At 39.0% G+C, this 21,192-nt stretch overlaps 2 protein-coding genes across 5 annotated transcripts; both read right to left on the reverse strand.

The window, feature by feature from the left end:
- Window positions 1–820: 820 nt before the first annotated feature.
- On the reverse strand, window positions 821–7,663 carry tuba5 (tubulin alpha 5). The gene is made up of 4 exons (XM_056386163.1): window positions 7,307–7,663; window positions 4,410–5,590; window positions 2,748–3,428; window positions 821–2,672 (listed from the first exon to the last, which is right to left on the reverse strand). Exons 2-4 carry the CDS (start codon window positions 4,428–4,430, stop codon window positions 2,379–2,381), a joined length of 996 nt encoding a protein of 331 aa, XP_056242138.1. The 5' UTR covers window positions 4,431–5,590; window positions 7,307–7,663; the 3' UTR covers window positions 821–2,378.
- A 982-nt stretch (window positions 7,664–8,645) lies between these two features.
- Window positions 8,646–19,176, reverse strand: LOC130175259 (kelch-like protein 12). Of its 4 annotated transcripts, XR_008828719.1 has the most exons (13): window positions 18,663–18,867; window positions 17,552–17,778; window positions 17,090–17,243; window positions 15,742–15,959; window positions 14,742–14,891; window positions 14,514–14,628; window positions 14,304–14,410; window positions 14,022–14,217; window positions 13,722–13,880; window positions 12,228–12,326; window positions 11,952–12,138; window positions 9,529–9,968; window positions 8,646–9,047 (listed from the first exon to the last, which is right to left on the reverse strand). XR_008828719.1 is itself a non-coding variant. In XM_056385633.1 (12 exons), exons 1-12 carry the CDS (start codon window positions 19,055–19,057, stop codon window positions 9,842–9,844), a joined length of 1,752 nt encoding a protein of 583 aa, XP_056241608.1. In that variant the 5' UTR covers window positions 19,058–19,176; the 3' UTR covers window positions 8,646–9,841. The 4 variants fall into 4 exon arrangements, 3 of the variants coding, with proteins under 3 accessions (XP_056241608.1, XP_056241609.1, XP_056241606.1); XM_056385633.1 differs by lacking the exon at window positions 18,663–18,867 and adding an exon at window positions 19,045–19,176 and having other exon boundaries at window positions 8,646–9,968; XM_056385634.1 differs by lacking the exon at window positions 18,663–18,867 and adding an exon at window positions 18,875–19,176 and having other exon boundaries at window positions 8,646–9,968.
- Between the last annotated feature and the right edge of the window lie 2,016 nt (window positions 19,177–21,192).

A 21,192-nucleotide genomic window follows, 5' to 3' on the forward strand; every position in this document is an offset into this window, starting at 1 on the left:
TGATATATCTTTTTGCACTTTTACATAAGGAAAATGTTTAATGCAGGGCTTCTACTTGTAACACAGTATTTCCAAATCGTGATGTTGCTTCTTTTACTCAAGTCAAATGATCTGAGCAATTTCTTCCAACACTGAATATTTCCATATTTAAAGCAGGAAAGAGCTATAGGCGATTATCGTGATGTCAGCTCTTCAGGCTGCAGCCCAAAGTCTTACAGAGACATCGTTCAATGTAACGTTTCTCGACACTTTCCACTTTATCACTGGCCTGAAAAAAATTACATCTAATGGTGATTAACATGACGTAATTTGTCGCGTCGCGTTATCAAGAGATAGTAAATTGTAGCCTGATGTATAAAACAATTCTCTTCTTTGTAGGCAGTCTTATGTTTACACTTGCGCGGATGAATATGTTCAGGTGACACCTTCATGGCTACCGGGACTCATTGTTTAAATAGCCAGTGCGTGCAGTTTGACTGGATGTCTCTCATAAGCGTTTTGTAACATCTGCTGCTAGTAGATTCTTATCCATCCCTCTGTATCACCAGGGAGGAGTGAAACCGGTCCCAAATCTATTCTGCTGCGGGACAATGACTCCAAACATACAGCCAGAGTCATAAAGAACTATCTTCAGAGACTAGAAGAACAAGGAGCCCTGCAACAGATGGTCTGGCCCCCACAGAGTCCTGATCTCAACATCAGAGAGTCAGTGTGGGATTACATGAAGAATCGCAATACACAGAGACAGTCTAAATCCACAGAGCTGTAGCAAGTTCTCCAAGATGCTTGAAACAACCTACCTGCTAAGTATCTTTTAAAAAAAAAAAACAACAACTGTGTGTACTGAGGAGAAGTGGGGCTGTTTTAAAGGCAAAGGATGCTCATCAAATATTTATGTATATATTTTTCTGTTTACTTCAATCTGTTTATTGCAGTTTGTATGAAGTCAGTACAAAAGGTAATAAACAATAAGTGTTGTTCATGTCATTAAATGCATATGCAAAGACAGTGAAAGTGAAATAATACTGGCTTTACATCAAGACAATGATGCGAAGCAGACCTCAAAATCCACCATGAACTACTTCAAGAAACACAAGCTGAAGCTCTGGGTGGGTGAAAATACCTTAAACAAGAAACGAGGGACTGAGCTGGCTACAACGAGCATTTGCAAGCTGTGAAATCCGCCAAAGGGGGGATTACTAAATACTGGCAGTTTCTTATGCACACCTAACTAAAACTAATGCAGCTTGATACAACAGTCCTGCAATAAAGCTTCATGAAGGTTATAATGTTCAGTTTTTATTGATATTGATGCAGAGAGGTGTTGATTCAATTCCATGGTCATTTTTAAGGATGCAGTTGGTGGTGCTGTTGAACTGTGTTGCATTATATAGAGAGGTGTTTCAGTTTTTTAGCCCAACCTCATTGAAATAAATGGGGTTCACAGAATAATATAGTACAATGCAGCACAGTTCAACAGCACCACAAATTGCAGACTCCAAAATATATGTATAAATATATATCTATGTGAAAAAATTAGATTTTTTTCTTTAACCTAACCATATCAACACCTGGCATGTGTGTGTAATCTTGACAGGAAAAGATGGGTGTGTCCATACTTACTTAATTTAATCAATGAGATAAGGTACTAATTATGTAACCCTGTAATGCTCTGTTTGGGGCCATGGTTAACAGCTCAGAGAACATGTGTTGGTTTTGAACTGAAGATATGTCTCAAAAGTCAGCTACAGAAAATTATGCATTACTTTTGCTTAGGGTCTCAAAACCCCAGCTGTAAAATACAGTGGATGCTCAATATTTATGAATCTTGTTAACAGTAGATTTTACACTACGCAAACTCTCCCAAATAAGTCTACTTAGAAATCTGTTATCGGGGTGTAATTGATCAGAAACCATTTATCATGTCACCATGCAGACCCCGAACAATGAGAAGTAAATACGAACAAAACACAAGGGTGAAGCCTGTATTTCAGAATGTTTTCATTTTACCTCATTATTTTATTAAAAGGCTATTATTAGCTTGCTAGCACGTTCGTCTTAAGGCAATTGGGCAGGTTTGACTTTATTCAGTAGTCTATACTGTGAGGCAGACAGGAAATATGAAGAGAGGGAGAGGAGTGACATGCAGCTGGATTTGTTTCAGAATATGAAAAGACAGTTTATTTCAAAGCACAATTCAAATACCACTTAGAGTAGCTTGTCTTCTTCTTCCAAAGCTGACATTATAAAACCAAGGCAGCGAGAAAGACCATCAGTTTGTTTAACTCTTTAGCTTAAAAGATACACACTAAAATATTGACTCATTACAGGATAAAATCGTTGCTGTGCAGCCATCCCAGCTCAAAGCCTCACAAAGCTCAGTATTCTTGACCCTCATCGTCAGAGTCGGGACTCATTTGACCCAGCTCCTCGTAATCCTTTTCCAGACAGGCCAGGTCCTCTCTGGCCTCTGCAAACTCTCCCTCCTCCATGCCTTCACCCACATACCAGTGGACGAACGCACGCTTAGCATACATGAGGTCGAACTTGTGGTCGAGGCGAGACCAGGCCTCTGCAATGGCAGTGGTGTTGCTCAGCATGCACACGGCCCTCTGGACTTTAGCCAGGTCTCCATCTGGAACAGCAGTTGGAGGCTGGTAATTAATGCCCACCTGTTGAGACAAAGAGAGTGATCAGAGAGATGAAGTGTCTCAAGTTTCATTTCTCACTCTCATAATGTTACTCACCTTGAAACCAGTGGGGCACCAGTCAACAAACTGAATGGAGCGTCTGGTTTTTATATTTGCAATGGCAGCGTTTACATCCTTAGGGACGACGTCGCCTCGGTACAGCATGCAGCACGCCATGTACTTGCCATGGCGAGGATCACACTTGACCATCTGATTGGTCGGCTCAAAGCAGGCGCTTGTGATCTCGGACACAGTCAGCTGCTCGTGGTAGGCCTTCTCAGCGGAGATGATGGGCGCGTAAGTAACCAGAGGGAAGTGGATACGCGGGAATGGCACCAGGTTGGTCTGGAACTCCATCAGGTCGACATTCAGGGCACCATCGAAACGAAGGGAGGCAGTGATGGAGGAAACGATCTGTCCGATCAATCTGTTGAGGTTGATGTAGCCGGGACTCTCAATGTCCATGTTGCGGTGACATATGTCATAGATGGCCTCGTTGTCCACCATGAAGGCGCAGTCAGAGTGCTCTAAGGTGGTGTGGGTGGTCAGGATGGCATTGTAGGGCTCCACCACAGCTGTGGAAACATGGGGAGCTGGGTAGACAGCAAACTCCAACTTGGATTTCTTGCCGTAGTCGACAGAGAGACGCTCCATCAGCAGAGAGGTGAAGCCAGAGCCGGTGCCACCTCCAAAACTGTGAAAGACGAGGAACCCCTGCAGGCCTGAGCACTGGTCCGTCTGATGAGAGGGACAGAAGGACAGGACCACTGACTGAAAGTGGCTGTAATTGATTATTTCATCAACAATGTAGTAAACGACAATGTGGAAGAGATACAGAGAATTATCAGCTCGTGTTTGTGAACATTAACCACAAAGTTAAAGTGACTTAAACATCCACAGCAAATGAAGGGTTTGAGGGCCAAATGAGGAAATTCAACAAACATAAAAACAGATGTGAACAGATGTTGTTCGGTGTTGTTGGTAGGAGCATTTTATGATAGAAAGTTGTTTTAGCTGTTAGATTTAATGAAAACGTTTGACTATTACGAAATTAAAGGAATGGTTCAACATTTTAGGAAATATTCTTTTTCACTTTCTTGCTGAGAGTTAGAAGAGACTTGATACCACTCTCATGTCATTCTCACGTCTGTCTGTGGAAATATGAAGTGAGAATGTTAGCTTGCTTATCTTAGCATTAAGACTGGAAACAGGATGCAACAGCTGGCCACCCACACCTCTAAAGCTCACTAATTAACATGTTGTATCTTGTTTATTTAATCCCTTCAAAAACTCCAACATAATAACAACAATTTGTGGCTCTATGGGGGCTTATGTGTTGGACTATTTCTTGGCTGGTTGCAGTCATTTCCTGTAATGATGAAATAAATTAAATAATATATGGATAAAAGGAATAAATGCATGTTAAACTATTCCTTTATTACAAATGTAGTGCAGGAAGTTAATGTGTTAGCTGATCTATGCGGTTTAGGCTCATGCAATAAAACAGTGATTTCTTTGTATGAGTAACATTATTAACACTATTATATTATATGTAAAAGCAAAGAAATACATAGCAGGAAAAATGTCATAAATGCAACAACGCTCTTTGTCTTCATAGCTCTTTCTGGAAGTTGTATAATAATGGTTATTTATATTAAAAACCATAGAGGAACTTATTCATTTGAAAAACATTAACAGTAGTTTGATATTACAACAGACCATTTTACGGACGCGCTCCATGACTCCATCAATGATTTCTTTCCCGACAGTGTAATGGCCACGAGCGTAGTTGTTGGCTGCGTCCTCCTTTCCAGAGATCAGCTGCTCAGGGTGGAAGAGCTCTTTGTACTTTCCAACCCTCACTTCATCTAAAATGAAAGATTTTATTCAGAGGGGTCGTTACAGATCAACTGCAGCTTGGTTTAACTTAACAGACCAGGTCAGCTCCAAATGTGGAGGTTTTGCACTAAAACAGACATGCCCAACCTTATAAACTATTATTTTCCATTTCCCAGAAATACCAACTTAAAACCAGACTGACTTATAGGGAATTGTGTGTAAAATGATGCACACAATATGTGGAATTTTACATGTAATGGAAGTGTTAAGGCATAAAAATCAGGTGTTGAATTTGAATAATGAATAATTTGCTGTATGTGTGATATGATATGGAGCCCTGAAACTGTCAAAATGTAGTGAGAGGTTATTAGATAAGTCAAAAGTACAATTATAAATAATGATAAAAAATCATGCCCATATCATTGTCATGTAAGCCTTAGGAAAAAGGAATGTGTTGCTTAGAAAAAATTGAAAATAAATAAATGGTTAAACGTGTATATAAAGTATAAAGCTTTATATCTTTTTTTACACTAAGCAGACATTGAAGGGGCATATTGAAAAAGGTTTTTATCTGGCTAAAATCAATTCATGCAAGTTACTATTCATACAATACACCTCTGTAAATGTTAGCCAGGATCGAATGAAAGGTAAAAGAGCCACCACTGCACTTGTTGCCTGGATACCAGTGTTCACATCAGCAGTTACCTGCAGGACCCATGAGGATGGAGATACACTCACACTGGACGCATACAACCACACATAATAGGACGATGGGAACAGTAATAAAAAAACAAAGATAAGGAGAGTAAAAATAAACATATACAGGACTACTCGCCAACCACTGTGGGCTCCAGGTCTACATATATGGCCCGTGGAACATGACGCCCGGAGCTCCCAGTATTGAAGAAAGTGTTGAATGGATCTTCTCGTGAGTTCGGTTCTGCAGGACCGTCCAGGAAGACGCCATCAGGACCGACGCCGTGCTCAAGGCAGAAGAGCTCCCAGCAGGCGTTTCCTGTCTGGACCCCTGCCTGGCCCACATGGATAGAGATGCATTCTCTCTGTACACAAAAAACAATATAGAGAGAAGTTAAGATACCTGTCAGAAACACCAAAGGCACAAAGACTCACAGTAATGATTTGCAGGGACATCTACCTGTTGGAAACATAAACCTGGGAAAGAGGACCAAGGGGCTTCTTTACAATATCTGTTCTGCAATCCATGAATCCATGAATAATAACCACTTACTTAAGATCTCAGAATTACATCTAAAATTTAAAAATGCTTCTCAAAATAATGGTTGTGGATGTATATATCTGGGATGTTATTCCAGATAAACATGCACATGTATGGAAGCAAAGAAAGGCGATAATAATTTGAATCTGAGAAGTGACTGAATACCTAATTGTGAAATTTAAGCATTAAGTTAAATACTATCTTATTTAATAAACTACTCCGCCAGTGTAGAATTGCACCTCTTTAACATAAAGGTCGTGAGTGTGCAGATATAAGCAAGTGAATACATTTCACCTTAAATTGAATAAGCCTGCCTAAATCACTGCTGAATAAGACAAATTTCAACTGAATTTAAAGTATTAAAATGCTTTACCTGGAAAACCATCTGTGAATTCCTGTAGTATGAATTATCATCTTTGTCCAGTATCTTTATGTGATGTGCAATTTCAAAGATTTTTTTTTGTTTGTTTGGTAGGTAGATAGAAAATTCAAGTGTCAATTAATCAAAAAATGAAATTCAAGTTGCTTAAATCTAATAAATCAAATTATTTGGTACTAAAAATGAAACCAGGTCAATGAATCAAGTGGCTTCGATTGGGCCGGTGAAATCCATACACTAAAATTCAAGATGAAAAATTAAAAGTTGAATTAGAATGAAACCAGTCAGACCTCTGTGCTGTTGGGTTATGGCGCATCAGTTATGATCCAAGGAAAAGAGGTTCAGATGAGCAACTGAAAACCTGGCACACTTGAATTTCCAGTTTAAACTACCTGGAGGGAATTTAAACCTCATAAATTCAGACAGATGATTTTCAAAGTAAAACATTTTTTTCCAATAAATTAATTTGTATTGTAGTAATTAGATTTCACAATTAGTTGTTTATAAGCCTAAAATTCTAATTATTGTGGCCTCTTTTTGCTTCCATACACATCAGCTAAGTGCGCAATACACTGGATTGTTCATTGCATTCGTGCACTGCTTTTCTAATTGCTAAGTATAAACAATGTCAAAAATAGGACAGGCTTATTTCAACAATTTACTGTTGCATTTCCCAAGTGCTTCCAGCAGTCATGTTTCAACATGTTGAGAATTTCAGCTTTTGTTTCCCCTGGAGGGAGAACATCCCCCAAGATGATTTTTTGCTGTTGAGTGACATATGTAAGACATGGATAGGCTAAAGGTTGGGATATGAAGACTTCCAAAAACTTACATATTCATATAGTCAACTACAAGCTGTTCAGAGCTAGAAACAGAATATGATTTATTCTGAGGCTGAAGCTTTGAGCTCCACTTGCAATAAACAGTCTGTCAGTGATTATAAACTCATAAAACTAGAGTAGAGCAGAGTATTAGCCCATGAGGACATTATTTAGGCATTCAAAAGATGTGCATGTTCACACAGTCAGCAGCATCTTTAATGTCGATTATAAAATCATATCTCAGAAAAACTAAGATGTACACTGTGATTTATGGTAAACACATATCAAACTTTCCCAAAAATAAATGGTCACCATTTCTAATAAATTGTTATTCTCTTACCATGTTGCTCCAGATGTTATAAATAGTTGGTTCTGGTGTAGGATGCTGTACTTTTATTGCGTGTCAGCAAGGCTCCAGACACACTGTAATTCCTGTGCAGTGTCCCGGGACGAGTAAAGTGTCTCCACCAACACAGCCTGCTCTGTCCCGCCCGCTGCCAGCTGCTCTTTATACCTGCAGACAGTCTCACCTGTGCGTCTGTCTGACGGTGGCGGCGCTTATTCAGGCTTTAGAAAACTAAGGAGGGTGTAGATAGAAGGAGGGAGGGTAGGAGGGATGATGACTTTTGAAGACAAATCTCCCTCAAAAATGTTGTTTTAGTCACTTCTTAGCCTTTTGTTACTGGCATGCAGATTGACTTGTCATTGTCTCAGTTCAGCATTACTCTATTCTATTCTCTTATTTTACAAATAATCTCTCTTCTATAAAGCCATACACACAGTTTTTGAAATCTTATCTTTTGTTACAGCAACAAGAGTAGGAAGAAGTTCCTTTAGTTAATACAACAATGTTAAACTGCTCCATTAAAAGTGGCCGATGTCTTGCATTTGGAATCATATTAAAGTAGGATTAGTAGTAGTAGCTTTACTAAGTACTAAGTAAAATTACAGCATAAATATTATCAGCAAAATGTAAAAGTACTTGTTCTGCAGAAAAGTTACCTGTGTCTTATTATTAACCACATTATCAGATTATTAATACTAATGCATAAATTCATAAGTAGCATTTTACTGTTGTAGCTGGTTGAGATGATTTTAACTACTTCATGTAGGCTCATGTAGTTTAATACAGTGGTTCCCAACCTAGTGGCCAAACCTCTCAAAAGGGTCACAAGATAAATCTGAGGGGTCACGAGATGGTTAATGGGGAAGGAAAAAGTTCTGAGGAAAGTTCTGCTACACAATTTTCTATTCTTATTTCAAACTCTTTTCTCATCTTTGTCTTTTTTGTAAAGTATCTGATCATTTTACCTTTTTGGGCTTCAGTAACTGAAACCTTCTGATGGGAAATGTTTCTTCGATGAGCTGCTAACAACTAATAGGCATTTGAAATGTGACGGTGGGTCTAAGCTAGACACTGTTTTTTTGTGAGAGGTCACAAGACAAAAAGTTTGGAAATCACATCACCACCATACCCTTTAAACACTTTGTAGTGTCTGATAAACTATCATATGTTTATTTGTGTAAAATAAACATACAGTAACTATAGCTGTCAGACAAATGTAGTGCAGTAAAAAGAACAATCATTTTCACACCAACACAGTTAGCATATATTTTCAGTGGCTAGTATGGCTATAAAAAAGTATTTGAACGGGAAATAGCAATCAAAGACCCAGTGCAGCTATCACAAAATGCTTAGCTTTATTAAAATAGACATATTGGGAGGTTGGATAGTGAAACCAGTCATTTTGTGGCATGCGGACATTCAGTTTTTACCATTTCCTTATGTTAAAATGGAAACATTAAGTTGTGCAGTGATAAAATGGAAGCATCTAACCTGTACAGTTTGGTGAACGTGAGACATCAAACTGCTTCGCATGGAGGGTTGGTTCGTCAGATGCCACTGACTCAGCTGACGACGTGTGAAGCGTGTATACAGCATTTTGTCTTGCTGCATCACTCAACAGGTGTTTAGATGTACCACAGATAAAATGTGCCAGTTCTCAGTGTGTTTATTCACTTCCCAGGCAACAGTGATGTTAAGACTTTGTGTCCTACATGGACATGTCCAAATTTATAAGCTGAGGGAAAAAAACAAACAAAAACAAATCACATGCACCTCATACTTGTTGTGATTTTTCAATTTTGCCAAATAGAGGGACAAAATAATCAAGTCGACAGGTACAATTCAGTCATTTTCTAAAACAATATTCATCTCTAAATATATATTCTGAGAGCAACAATAAGTATTAAACCTTTCGTAATAAAGTGATTAGAATCTAAAAGCACTGTTTACAGGAAGAATTACAAAAACAGTTGAATTATTGACCCATTAATGACCTTGCAAATGCCAAATGAGTAAACTCAATAATAAGCCAATGTACTGTAACCATCATCACAGTAAAATGGGAGGCAACATGAATGTTCACTGTTCAATATAGGCCAAAGTCATAAGGCATATAGCAGCAACTTGGAGTCTAACTGTGCTCCAACCTTTTATGTTTTCTTATGATGAGTAGAAATATATTGCACTTTGAAGACAAACTGAAAAAATAATCTCACAGGTAACGACAGCAACATGTACCACCGACGAGAGTCATGCAAGTGGTGATGGGCTCCTCGGAGGCCTCTTTTGAGGTGAAGTCGACCACGGCGAAGCTGAATCTCTGTTGCACGGTCCAAGTGGCGAAGGGTTAACCATCCAGTGGAGGTGGCAGCCCAAACTGCTGCACTTCTTTTTTCGAGAGAGAACCGATTTGTATACTGGCAAACAAACATCTCCCTTTGTGGCTCTGATGTACTGACATCTTCGTAAAGTCTAGCTGCCTGTCCTTCTGCCTGCTTTTCCTCTTCTGGCTCTTGCTCTTCACAAAGATCACTTTTCTCGTAGAACGCAGACGCCTGCATCGCAGCGCTGCGTCGCCATTGAAGTAACGACTTCCCAGGAGTCGATAACCGGGTCGTAACATTCAATACTGCTGAGAAGTGAGTTCCCATCATATCTAGAGAGAGATATGAGACAAGCAGAGAGGAACTGAGAGTTTGAATCACAACAATTAACAATGTTCAACATTGTAATGTTGGCCAAGGTCACATTACTAAACTGTGATTTGCCTGCAGCGGCCTGTTGGACCAGATCAACACAAGCTCAATCAAAAGTTCATTTAAATGTTCTGTTGAAACTATTTAAGTGGCACACTACAACTGTGTGTGCGTTTGTACCTGACTTAACTAGCAGACTGAAAACATTTAACAGAAACACTGCAGTGGCTCCTCTGCAGTTTCCAGCACCATTCCTAAAACAAATTACCCAATTACCCAGATACACTTGATAACTTGCCTGATAAGGAGAGAAAAAGGACAAACTTTGCTGATTTACCATCATCATCCTACAACTGATCATTAGAACCGAGTGTAAATCATCTATGTAGCTCTTTTAACTCTTGAACAACTTAAATACACAGAATCTATATTTGATGCCCGACAATTAACATCCCTAAACCTACTTCAAGTTTCACGTATTTCATACAGAAGTGAACACAAACCAACTGCTGACAGAGGGGGCGGGAAAGATGTTTTCAAAGATCAAAAACCTGCTTTGGAAAAAGTTTAGAGGAAACATACAGTCTACAGTTAAGTAACTTGTAATATATGTGCATGCAAAAGCTCAAACAATTCTTACCCTCGCTTACAAGGTGGAAATTATTTATATAATCTGCATACTTTACTTTTAGCTAACTAAAATTATATTTTTGTTTCCCTGTACTTCCCTGATCCTCTAGGGCCTCTAGCAAATTTACTTGTTGATTAACTTGATGCTGCATGCTAATGATTATTGGTACAGAACAAAAACACACCTGCCTTAAAAAAGAAAAGAAAAGAAAAAGGATAAACAGCTGCGTCGGTGAGGGCGTGTTGATTCAGGTACTGGTGAAGCATCGAAACATGATCCAAGAATTCCAGTTTAAGCAACAGATCCATGAGTTTGAAGGATTATCATTATCCTAACACTTCACAAAACAATTTATAACACTATGAAACAGGATTTGAAGAAGACTCTGGCAAGTTATCAGCAATCTTTTTAACAAAAATTGTGAGGTAATGAGGTAAACAGTAGCAATATGTCGTCCATGTTACACAGTAATCTACCACAAATTTGTGCATGCATGTATCTGACTGGCCAACGCTAAATCTTCCCAGACAACGTCTACAGATGACTGCTTTATGGACTGGCCTCATTCAAATGAGTGCAAGTTGGTCTGATATGCACACATTATATGGTAACTTACAGTATATATGTCTACACTGACTATTTCACTTGGTGAAACCACTAAAAAACTGACAATTGTGCATCAACTTACTGAAAATCTATGTTCAATCCTGCCTACATTTAAAAGGACACGCTTTTAAATGTGTATCACATTACAATGTATATGTCATATATACATTAATGATCATTTATTATTCCTCTTATACATACTTGCTATGAGGAGACCCTCTTGTGCAAGGACTACACTGTAAGGAACAAAATCCACAGTCCTTGTGTGAGAATGCACTCTGAAGTAAAGTGAAGGCTAATGTGAAGATTTAGCAGTCTGACTCAGCCATATCAAGGAATGCCTCCAAAGTTACAGAGTTTATTAGTACAAAATTCCTTGTTTGTGTTCCCTTGGACATGGTTTCCTAGCTGAGCTGCACTGCATAGTTGCATTACCAGGACCAAACTCGATCTGATTTGGCTAAGAAAGACTGCTGAAGCTTCATGTTTACTTTGGCTAAACTTCCAGATGCAAGTTTGCACTGAACCAGGACTGTGGATTTTGTTCTTATCAGGTAGTCATTCTAAAATAAAAGCAATAATGACAGGGGCATAAAAATCTCTCAACATAAATGTGCTATGTGAGTATTGTAATAAGACCAATTTGAGAAAAATCAAACTTATCCTTTCAAGCCGCGGCCACAGAATCCAGGACACTCTTTCTTACCCGGCGATGGCGTAGAGACGTCCTCGGAGAACCGTTGCTCCTACGTAACATCGAGGAGTTGTCATACTGGCTACAGTGGTCCAATAGTCTGTTCTTATGTTGTAGACCTCAACAGAGTCGAGGTGTGAAACACCATCAAAGCCTCCCACTACGTAGATGTGGTCATTGAGTAAAGCCACACCAGCCCCTGAAAACAGAATAAAAGTCTCAGATGAACAGTCGCACACACAGTTCGCTGTAATATTCGACTTCTTCTGTGTCAGTTATCTCACCCACCTGACCGCTTGGTGGCCATGGGTGTAACACTTGTCCAGTGGCCTGTGTGTGGGTCATACCGCTCCACTGAATTCAGGATATTTAGTCCATCGTATCCACCTATGAGGAGATATTAGGGATACGATTGACCAATTTTAATTATCGATTATTAGTTTAAGTTGTTTCTCAAGCATACATGCCAAACATTCTCTAGGTCCAGCTTCCTCGAGGATGACGACTCTCTTCTTCATGGTTTAATAGTAATGTAGCCAGGTGGATCAGATGTTTGGGGTTAAATGGTCAGGACCTGTAATTCAATGCATTGACATTGGACAACAAGGGGCGCCTGTCATAAGGGGATTACTCTACTCCATGCAAAGTTGGTGCGCAGCGTGTAGTGAGTGTGAGTGTACGCTGATGTTCCTGCTGTGCTGTGAGGAAACTATTTTGGTAAACTATTTTCACTTTACCCCTTTCGAACTGGGAGGGAAATTAAATGAATAAATCTGTTTGTAGGAGACTCCAGTGTCTCAGAGGCGGCTTGCCTTGATGTCTTGTGGTCGGTGCTAATAGACCTCTTTTACGAGGTGCATGCTTTCATTGAGTGTAGTTTCACTCTGAATCTAATTTATGTGAATCAAATGTTACCTGTTCTTGTTGTACAGCTGCGGTATCGCTGTGGAGTATGTTTTATTTTTGGGTTTGTTGCTGCTGTGACAAATAATTAAATCAGGTTAATTATGTTGTTTTGTTTTGTTTGTAACTGCCTCTGTGTTCTTTTCATTTTCCTTTTTTTAATTACTTGTTTCTCTTAGCGCTCACCTCATGTTGCTCTGAGCCAGCACCTTGTCAGCAATACTGAGTGCACTGTATATAGGTTGTGAGCCTCTGCATATGGTTGTTGTGTTCTCATGCTCCTTTAATCCAATTCATATATTGCTAGATGGTGTTTGTGTGAATCGCTGCTAACCAACTTATTTCTTTGTGCTTAAAATTGTTTTATTCCAACTAAACTATATTTTTGTGTAATAAAGAAAGACAGCAGTGTCTGCACATTTTGTTTGTGGCTTTAGGTGCCACAGTATCTCAGGGAAACAGAGATTGAAGTGAAAGTGTGTCATATCTTCAAAAAGTCAAAAAGTCAAAAAAAAAAAAAAAAATGGCATGAGGTCTTATAATCAGAGCGGTCTTATATTTGAGCTGCATGTTGATAAAGGATCATTTTCATGCAAAATATCAAACATTTGTTGGCTCCAGGTTTTCAAATGTATTTGGATCTACTGTTTTTTTAATTTATTTATGTGTATGATGGTGAACTGAATGTCTTTGGGTTGATGGTCCACCTCACTACACCGCCTCAGGCCCAGGGAAATTAAAATGTCAATTTTTACACTGTTTTCTAACATTTTATACACAAAATGATTCTTCGATTAGTTGGGAAATAATCAGCAGATTAACTGATAAAATAATAATAGTTTGTTGCAGTCCTGATATGGCAAGATATTTTCTCCATACCTAGACAGTATATAAGTCCACTGGCCACTACCAGACCAGCTCCTTCTCTAGCTGTCTGCATATCTCCCAGCATGCTCCACTGGTCAATGTTTGGGTCATATCGCTCCATGCTGGTGTGACGCCGGCTGCCATCGAAACCTCCAGCAACATAGATCATGTCTGCAAAGAGCCAAATGAGACGGAACAAAAATGGAGAAGCACGGCTGTATTGTTATTGCATACTTTGCTGAGAGAGAAAGAAAACCTTCACACTGGATTTCACAGAGGCAAAACCTGTGAAGGTGTAGGTAACTCCCTCACCTCCGAGTGTTGTGGCCCCTGCAAGGCCACGACGCACATTCATGGTGGCGACGGTGTACCAAACGCCGTCCTCGTCCGCTGTGTAGTCCAGGCACTCCACGGAGCTGAGCCTCGATCGACCGTCGTAGCCTCCGATCACATAAACTCGATCGTGGAGAGAGACCGTGGCGACGTAACGCCTTTTCCGTGCAATGTTCTGTTCAAGACACACCTGTCTGTGTTAGCCAAATCCACTGAGATAATAAAAATCACAAGGCTCTCTCTCGTGTATTCAGTACTTACAGGAAGGAAGCTCCATTCTTGCGTTTTTGGATCATATTTCTCAACTATGTCTATTGGTGATTGTTGGCTGCCGAATCCACCTATAACCAACAGGACTTCTTTGGCACCTGAAAAGACCCATAAATCATTTTGCTGTCAGTGTGGATTACAAAGATAATATACAAAAGAACATGCATATAGCTAGCTTGCAACTGAAAACAGGATTCCTACCTAATCTGGCTTGTGTGCGTGGGCCCTGCATTTCACTCCTCAGCTCCGGTCTTAAGTGGAATTTCTTGGCCTCATCAACAAGGTCTCGACATGGCAGGCTACACCGAATGAGTGGCTAAAACGTGTCAAAACGTGCGTAATTATCGAATAAATACATCAACGCGTATTCATTCATTGCAAGCTTGGTGTATAATTACACTACAACCTGCTGTGTGTCACCTGGCTCACCTCGGCATCAATGACATCTGTAATGTAGCGTGGGGTCAGCAGCGGCATTCGAACAAACTCAAGCATGTCAGGCAGGTATGGCTCTCGCTCTTTTCGGTTGTGTTTGACCCAGTTTAACACGGCTTCAAATACCGGCTCCTCTGAGTCCACCTGCATATAGACAGCCAATACAGTAGGAAGAATTACAGCTGCATTAAAGACATAAATCAACATGATAATTAAACAATTAACTGACGGCTCAAGTGAACGATGTTGAAAATTATTCATTATGATGCAACCACTGTATCTAAGCTATTAAGCTGTATATTAATCTATTATTAGTAGTTCAGAGACACAATGTGTAACAGTAAGGCAGTGCGGTCTGCTAAAGCTAAAACAAGCCATAAATTCTCACCCTAAAATCTTTACATGCGATACAACACAGAGAGAACGGTTTCTACTGAGGGCAAATGATGCGTGACTGTGATTTACATGTATGGTCTAGTTTTATTTTAAAAACAACAAAAATGACAGGAAGAAGCATTTGAGAGAATTGATGATCTATAAATCATCGTGTGATAATAACTGTGTTTTCACAAAGCACAACATGTGGTTTGGGTCAGGAATTTCCTGAGCACAAAGGTAAACTTAAATCAGGTTTTCTTCTCTGCAATTTCATTGCCAGCCCAATCTGCAAACCTGAGTGGAATTGGAGGGGGGGCACACTGACTGAGATTACAGCAGGTTGGTACTTGATTTTCTCTTCTTTTCGCACTCTCAGTGTTTGAAAGACAATATGAAAGCTGTGAAGGTCGAGCTCAATTCACACTATTTAAATCACGACATTTTTCAGGCATCTTCACACCAAATCTAACCATTACAGTCATGGCAGGAATACTGTATACACAGATGTATTGGAGAGCAGATATGTTGTTACAGATCAATTTCAGGTTTTTCAAATAACAAATTTAGTCCACAGTATTTTAAGACACCAAAAAGTAGAAAAGCTCATTATTCCTACCTGGATTTCATCACATTTTATAAGCTTTTCCACTTCAGTCTGGCTGAGCAGCATGAACTCCTCATGCTGTACCACCTCGGAGAAATGCTTTTGGGAAAAAAGCTCGGCGGCCTGCATCAGGTCAAGGCAATTGTGAGTTTCGGCAAAGTCACGAATACCCAGACAGTTGGAGGGATCAAGCTGACTCTCCAAAAAATCACAACATGCTCTTTTCACCCCTGAGGAAAACAAATATACATTTGTATATATTTGTATATACACACGTATCATTGAAATCCAGCCAAACTCTAAAACAAAAAAAAATTATTTTAGATCACTCATCGTCTCTTAATTTGGAAATGCCTAGGCTACTTCATTTAAAAATATAGGGCCACACCATGCCTCAGGGTCTCTGCAGGGTGGGTTCACCACATTAAAATTAAAGGGGCTATTTGTGAGTTTTTTCTGCAGCCAAACATGGCAGCAGTGAGTTGCTATCGGAAAGGGATGAGATGGACCAGGATTAGCTGGTTAGAGCGCTAACTTCAGTAGAAGAAAAGGCATGATAGTGACGAAAGTTAACATCTGTGTTACTTTCTACCACTGGAAATTGCTCTTGGTGAGTAAAGGAATGAAGTTTGATGCTGAACTCACAATGGTTCTTCGAGACTTGTAATTAAACAGCTGTTAATACTAACACTGGCTATGTAGCAAATCGCTACTTTAAAGCTAAGACCTTTTTATTACCACATAGAATGACATTTAATACCTGTTTCATGATCATACTGGCCAAAGTATGACTGTATGATGGAAAACCAGTGATGGTGAGAGAATTATTTATTATAGTATCACATTTCTGTTAGTACTTCCAAGCAGCCCCTAACAATAACTCATAATGATATAATTAAATTATAAAAAATTATGGACTCATATAAAAAGCAGAAAATGGATGGATGACGTACACAATTTTGAAAAAAAAATTAATTAATTTAAGTTTCTGCTAAAATCAAAAACATGATTTGTGAGTTTCCTTCAGTAGCTACTTTAGCTATCATTGGTGACAGTGCTTGCTACAGGTCTGACGCTGACTGAAACACTACAAAAAAAAGAATTGAACAGCTTCCTGCGGCACAATCCACAGCCACATGTCCAACAATCACACTTTTAGTTTACAACAGGTGTGTGAGGTTTCCCAACAACCTGTGATCAGATAACATATTATAACTAACAACTATAAAATACTGCCAACGACAGAAAAGAGGAAAAATTTTGGACTTTTGTAAATGCTTTGAGAAAGACTTTTCAAGACCTGCAAATACCCTGTCGCTGTTGTCACTGCGATATCAGCAGCAGGCAGTCCTACACCTACCTTTAAGCTGCAGCAGGCATGCTGCTGGGAGCAGTTCTTGTACATTTTCCACTGTCACTAGCACTGTCTCCGTGTAGACAAAGTCCAACAGGATCTCCATAGTCGACGCATTGAGCCCCTGAATGTCGACGAAAGATTTCCCCTTTTCTGCAAGCTGCAGAGCCACAACAACAAAGACCATCAGGTGTAATGACAAGAAACATACCATTAAGGGTTTACTTAAGAGCATCAAGTATTTAGTTAAGTCTAATGCTGGCTTAGAGACTCAGAGGAAAGCCAAAAAGGGAGATGAAAAAAAGAAAACAGATTGAGAAAAAACAGATTTCATACTCAGACATTGACAGAGAATGGAAAAATTATTCTCTTTGCCATGTGTGACATGCTTTGTACAGCAGAGGCAAAGAATTTGATATATTTGACTGTTAATATTGAGAACTCAACAATAAAGATTTTTAGTGTTACCTCGCTGGTAAACATGGCACAAAAGTAATCACTGCAGGCTGCCAGAACAATCCGGTGAGCTGGAAAATCTGTGTTCTCCACCCTCAGAGTGATATCACAGAGTGTGTTGCTCTTGCGAAGTGAGTTCATTGCATTGAGGATGGATTTGGCATGGGAATTGGTCATGATGTCTTTGGGAGCCATGCTGCCTTGAGAATCTCTCAAGGATCTCAAACTGCTCAAGGAATCTAAAATAAACAGACAACCACTGTTGAGAATCATCTTCAGGGACACAGTGAGTATAAAAAAACCTCCACTTATCAGCATGGTTACACACTTACTGTAGGTATTGTCATCTGGTGAGAGAGTGACTGTGTATGTTTAGTATGTGAGCACAACATGGGTGTGTATGTGTGAAAGAATTCAACAGATGACTTGTGTTGCACAGTGACACAAACAGCACATTTACTGTATGTTACTTAATGTATAAAACATGAAAAACAAAGATGGAAAGTAGCAGAATATTAGGGCTGCAACCAATAACTATTTTCATTATAAATGAATCTGCCAATCATTAATCAAATAGTTTGGCCTGTAAAACATAATAAAATAGTGAAAAATGAGTCTGATGTGAATAAAACTTAAAATAACTTTGTGTTTGACCAATAGTCCAAAACTCAAATATATTCTGTTTAAAAGGCAAATCCTCAGACTGGAGAAGACAGACCCATTAAATGTTTGGTGTTTTTGCATATATATATTTCATTCCTGAGTTATTGGAACTTCAGTATGTTAAATTTAAGAGATTTCCACTGCATTTCAGAGGACAATATTATATTCTATACTAGACTATACTATAAATAGCAGATTAAGATTTCCCATGCCAAACATTTGATAAACAGATAAAAATGTTTTGCTTTAATTTGAAAATATTACACATTATAGCAGCAGTTACATCTTTCACAATATCAAAATACCTTTTTGCAAGTAAATCCATAATGTAACAGACTGAAATGGTCTCTCCTCCAGTGCTGATACTTCAGTATTTCCTCGGTAACATTTTGAGTGTAGGACTATTACTTTTAAGGCAGCATTTTTGCATTGTAACGTTAGTATTGCTCAAGCGACTTACCGTTAAAAGATTTGAATACTTTTTCCACCACTGGGAGGCAATAACTATAGCTACACATTAGCTAGCCGCAGCCAACGACAGCTGAGGGCTAACGCCAACGCTACACAACAACAACTAAGAAAACACAGCCATATAAAGTGAGCTGATGGCCAGAGGAAGACAAGACATGAAGCGACACACACAGAAGGACTTGTCAGAAATTTGCATAATACCTGTCGCTGCAGTAAAGCTGATTCAAAACGTATAGGCTAAGTTGCTTTAGCTGCTAGCTAACGTTAGTAGCACCACAGTCCCTTGTCCCAGTTCTTGCTGTCACTCAGAAACCCACTCGGCTACAGCTAATCCATGATGACCTCTGCTAGGTCACTCTGTGCGCGCTCACCTCGAGGACACATATGTCTGTAGTTTCAAAATAGTTTCATATTATCGCCGATACGAGTTTTAACCAGCTAGAATATTTCGTTAACTAAACAGCAGCAGGTCACAGCAGCAGCATTGACTCCACGGATTGGACATAAACACACCACATTACGTGTCTGTACGTGCGCGCTCCCGATGCCGGACGCGTTAAAAAACATATCAGTAGACTAGGAACATGTAACTCTAAAACACACTTCTTTTCTCAAAAAGTTGGTTTGACCAGGTGATATTCTGAGCCAGTGTCACTTTGTTTCACAGGTCTTTATTTCATTATTACATTATTACCTGATATTCCTGGGAAATTTCCTGGAAAGAACAATTCCTTGGAAATCAGAGGTTATCAGAGTTATTTCATTACACCTTGTCATTTTAGTTACACCTTGTGTTGAGTTTATGAGTTATAAGCAGTTAATTGGCAACAATTATGATAATTGGTTAGTCCTCTTCTTTATTTTATTAAAAATGCCCAAAAAAAAGAGTAAAATTGAGGATGAAAGACCCATTATAGTTTATGTTGTACTTAAGTGGTACAAATTTCCAACAAATTTCCGATTAATCTAATTATGTAGACCCAAATGGCATGGACTAAACCTGGGGCTTTTGGGGCTCCTTGACGCCTTAGGCCCCTGTCCAGTTGCTGTGTAATCCTGCTCCTGTTAGTCCTAATCTTCATTTATTCCATCAAGTCCAGTCTCTCTGATTTAGATTTCTTGCAGTTAACAATCACATGTTCCACAGTTTCTGGTACATGGAAATTTTCACAAATAACTTGCTTCCCTATAATATGAAGAATGCTGTTTAGACTGTGACCTGTTCTTAATCTAGTCATTATTCCCTCCTCTTTTCTATTTCCTCCCCTGCTGCTTCCTGATCCCAGTGATGTTACCACTCAAATAGTAAGTGCTGGTGATCACAGGATCCACCTGACTTAAGGCTAGAGAGAGCAGAGGCTGAGTCACTACAGAGCAGGACATTGTTTAAAGCCATCAAAATGGCGTACAACTCAAGAAATTTGAATAGTACAACTTTGTGGCGAGGAACTGCAGCTGCAAAATCTGTTTTATCTGTTACTGGATCCTTCCATTTACATTCCCTATAATGCACTTTTATTTCTTGCCTTAATTTTAATTCATTCAGGATCTACCAACAGTGTTTCTTGTAATCACCAGGTTTATATGCCATATGATAGTAACACAAAACTCGACAGAAACTTGACTTTGGTCATCTTCCTTTCCCAGCAGTAGCACTTTTTGGAGGGGTAACTACCTCCATTACCTCATAAATTGAGTTTATTCAGTTTATTTGAAGCTGTTTTCTGCATAAACACAGCAGCATTTCTCCTGTCTCAACTTGTTTGGCACACTCAGGTTTCTTATTGCTTCTATATGTCCATGTGTTTAATCCCTTTTTGTTTCAGTTTGTTCTTTAATAACTGTCAAACAAAGATTTTATGATCCACAGTCTCGATTTGAGAGCAGGCATCAAAGTCCCAGTCTATTTCTACCAATCAGACACTCTTCTTTCCTATTTTGCCACTCCTACTTCTGGCTGGATCTGATACATTAACCTTTGCCACTGATTTAGTTTCAAATTAAAAATCTGGTTTTCTGCTCTTCTTATTGGTATTACCAACTCCACTTGATTTGCTTTTCATCCATTTTTGCAAGATGATCTACTGTTTCATTCCCTTGAATGCACATGATCTGATAATCATAAAACACTGTACATCAGCTCCTAACCTATCAGCTCTGCAAAGATGATAATGCTTCATAATGAATATTCTGCCAGAAATTCTTACTGTCACAACAAGATTAGACCTCTTTTTTAACACGATATTGTTACAGTACCTGCAGTACTAACAAGCTAACTTAGGTACTGCAGTATCTAACTACCTCCTAAGGGGATTCTTCTTTGTAAGAAAGTCTGGACTTTGCCCTTCAAGTATCTCCTAACCAATAAAGTAAGATAAGTCCCTTTTAGACTGTACATTGACTCTCTAAATCGGAATGAAGAATTAAAATGTCAAAATTGTGAGATTAAAGTAAATTTTTACTTAAAAAGTCAAGATATGACTTGGACTTAAAAAAACAAAAACAAATTAGGAATTAAA

This window comes from Seriola aureovittata, chromosome 9 (genome assembly GCF_021018895.1).
Source record: "Seriola aureovittata isolate HTS-2021-v1 ecotype China chromosome 9, ASM2101889v1, whole genome shotgun sequence".
In the NCBI taxonomy this organism is placed as follows: Eukaryota; Metazoa; Chordata; class Actinopteri; order Carangiformes; family Carangidae; genus Seriola; species Seriola aureovittata.

What these genes read in the sequence shown, in the direction of transcription:
- tuba5 (XM_056386163.1), bottom strand. Translation starts at nt 4,430, where the DNA reads ATGGAGCGCGTCCGTAAAATG. An exon ending in TGGAGCGCGTCCGTAAAATG is followed by an intron (nt 3,429 to 4,409) that starts GTCTGTTGTAAT and finishes CCCTCTCATCAG; the next exon opens with ACGGACCAGTGCTCAGGCCT. An exon ending in GGTGCCCCACTGGTTTCAAG is followed by an intron (nt 2,673 to 2,747) that starts GTGAGTAACATT and finishes TTGTCTCAACAG; the next exon opens with GTGGGCATTAATTACCAGCC.
- LOC130175259 (XM_056385631.1), bottom strand. Translation starts at nt 18,720, where the DNA reads ATGTGTAGCTATAGTTATTGCCTCCCAGTGGTGGAAAAAGTATTCAAA. An exon ending in AGTATTCAAATCTTTTAACG is followed by an intron (nt 17,779 to 18,662) that starts GTAAGTCGCTTG and finishes TGTTTATTTTAG; the next exon opens with ATTCCTTGAGCAGTTTGAGA. An exon ending in ACGCACACAAGCCAGATTAG is followed by an intron (nt 14,411 to 14,513) that starts GTAGGAATCCTG and finishes GGGTCTTTTCAG; the next exon opens with GTGCCAAAGAAGTCCTGTTG.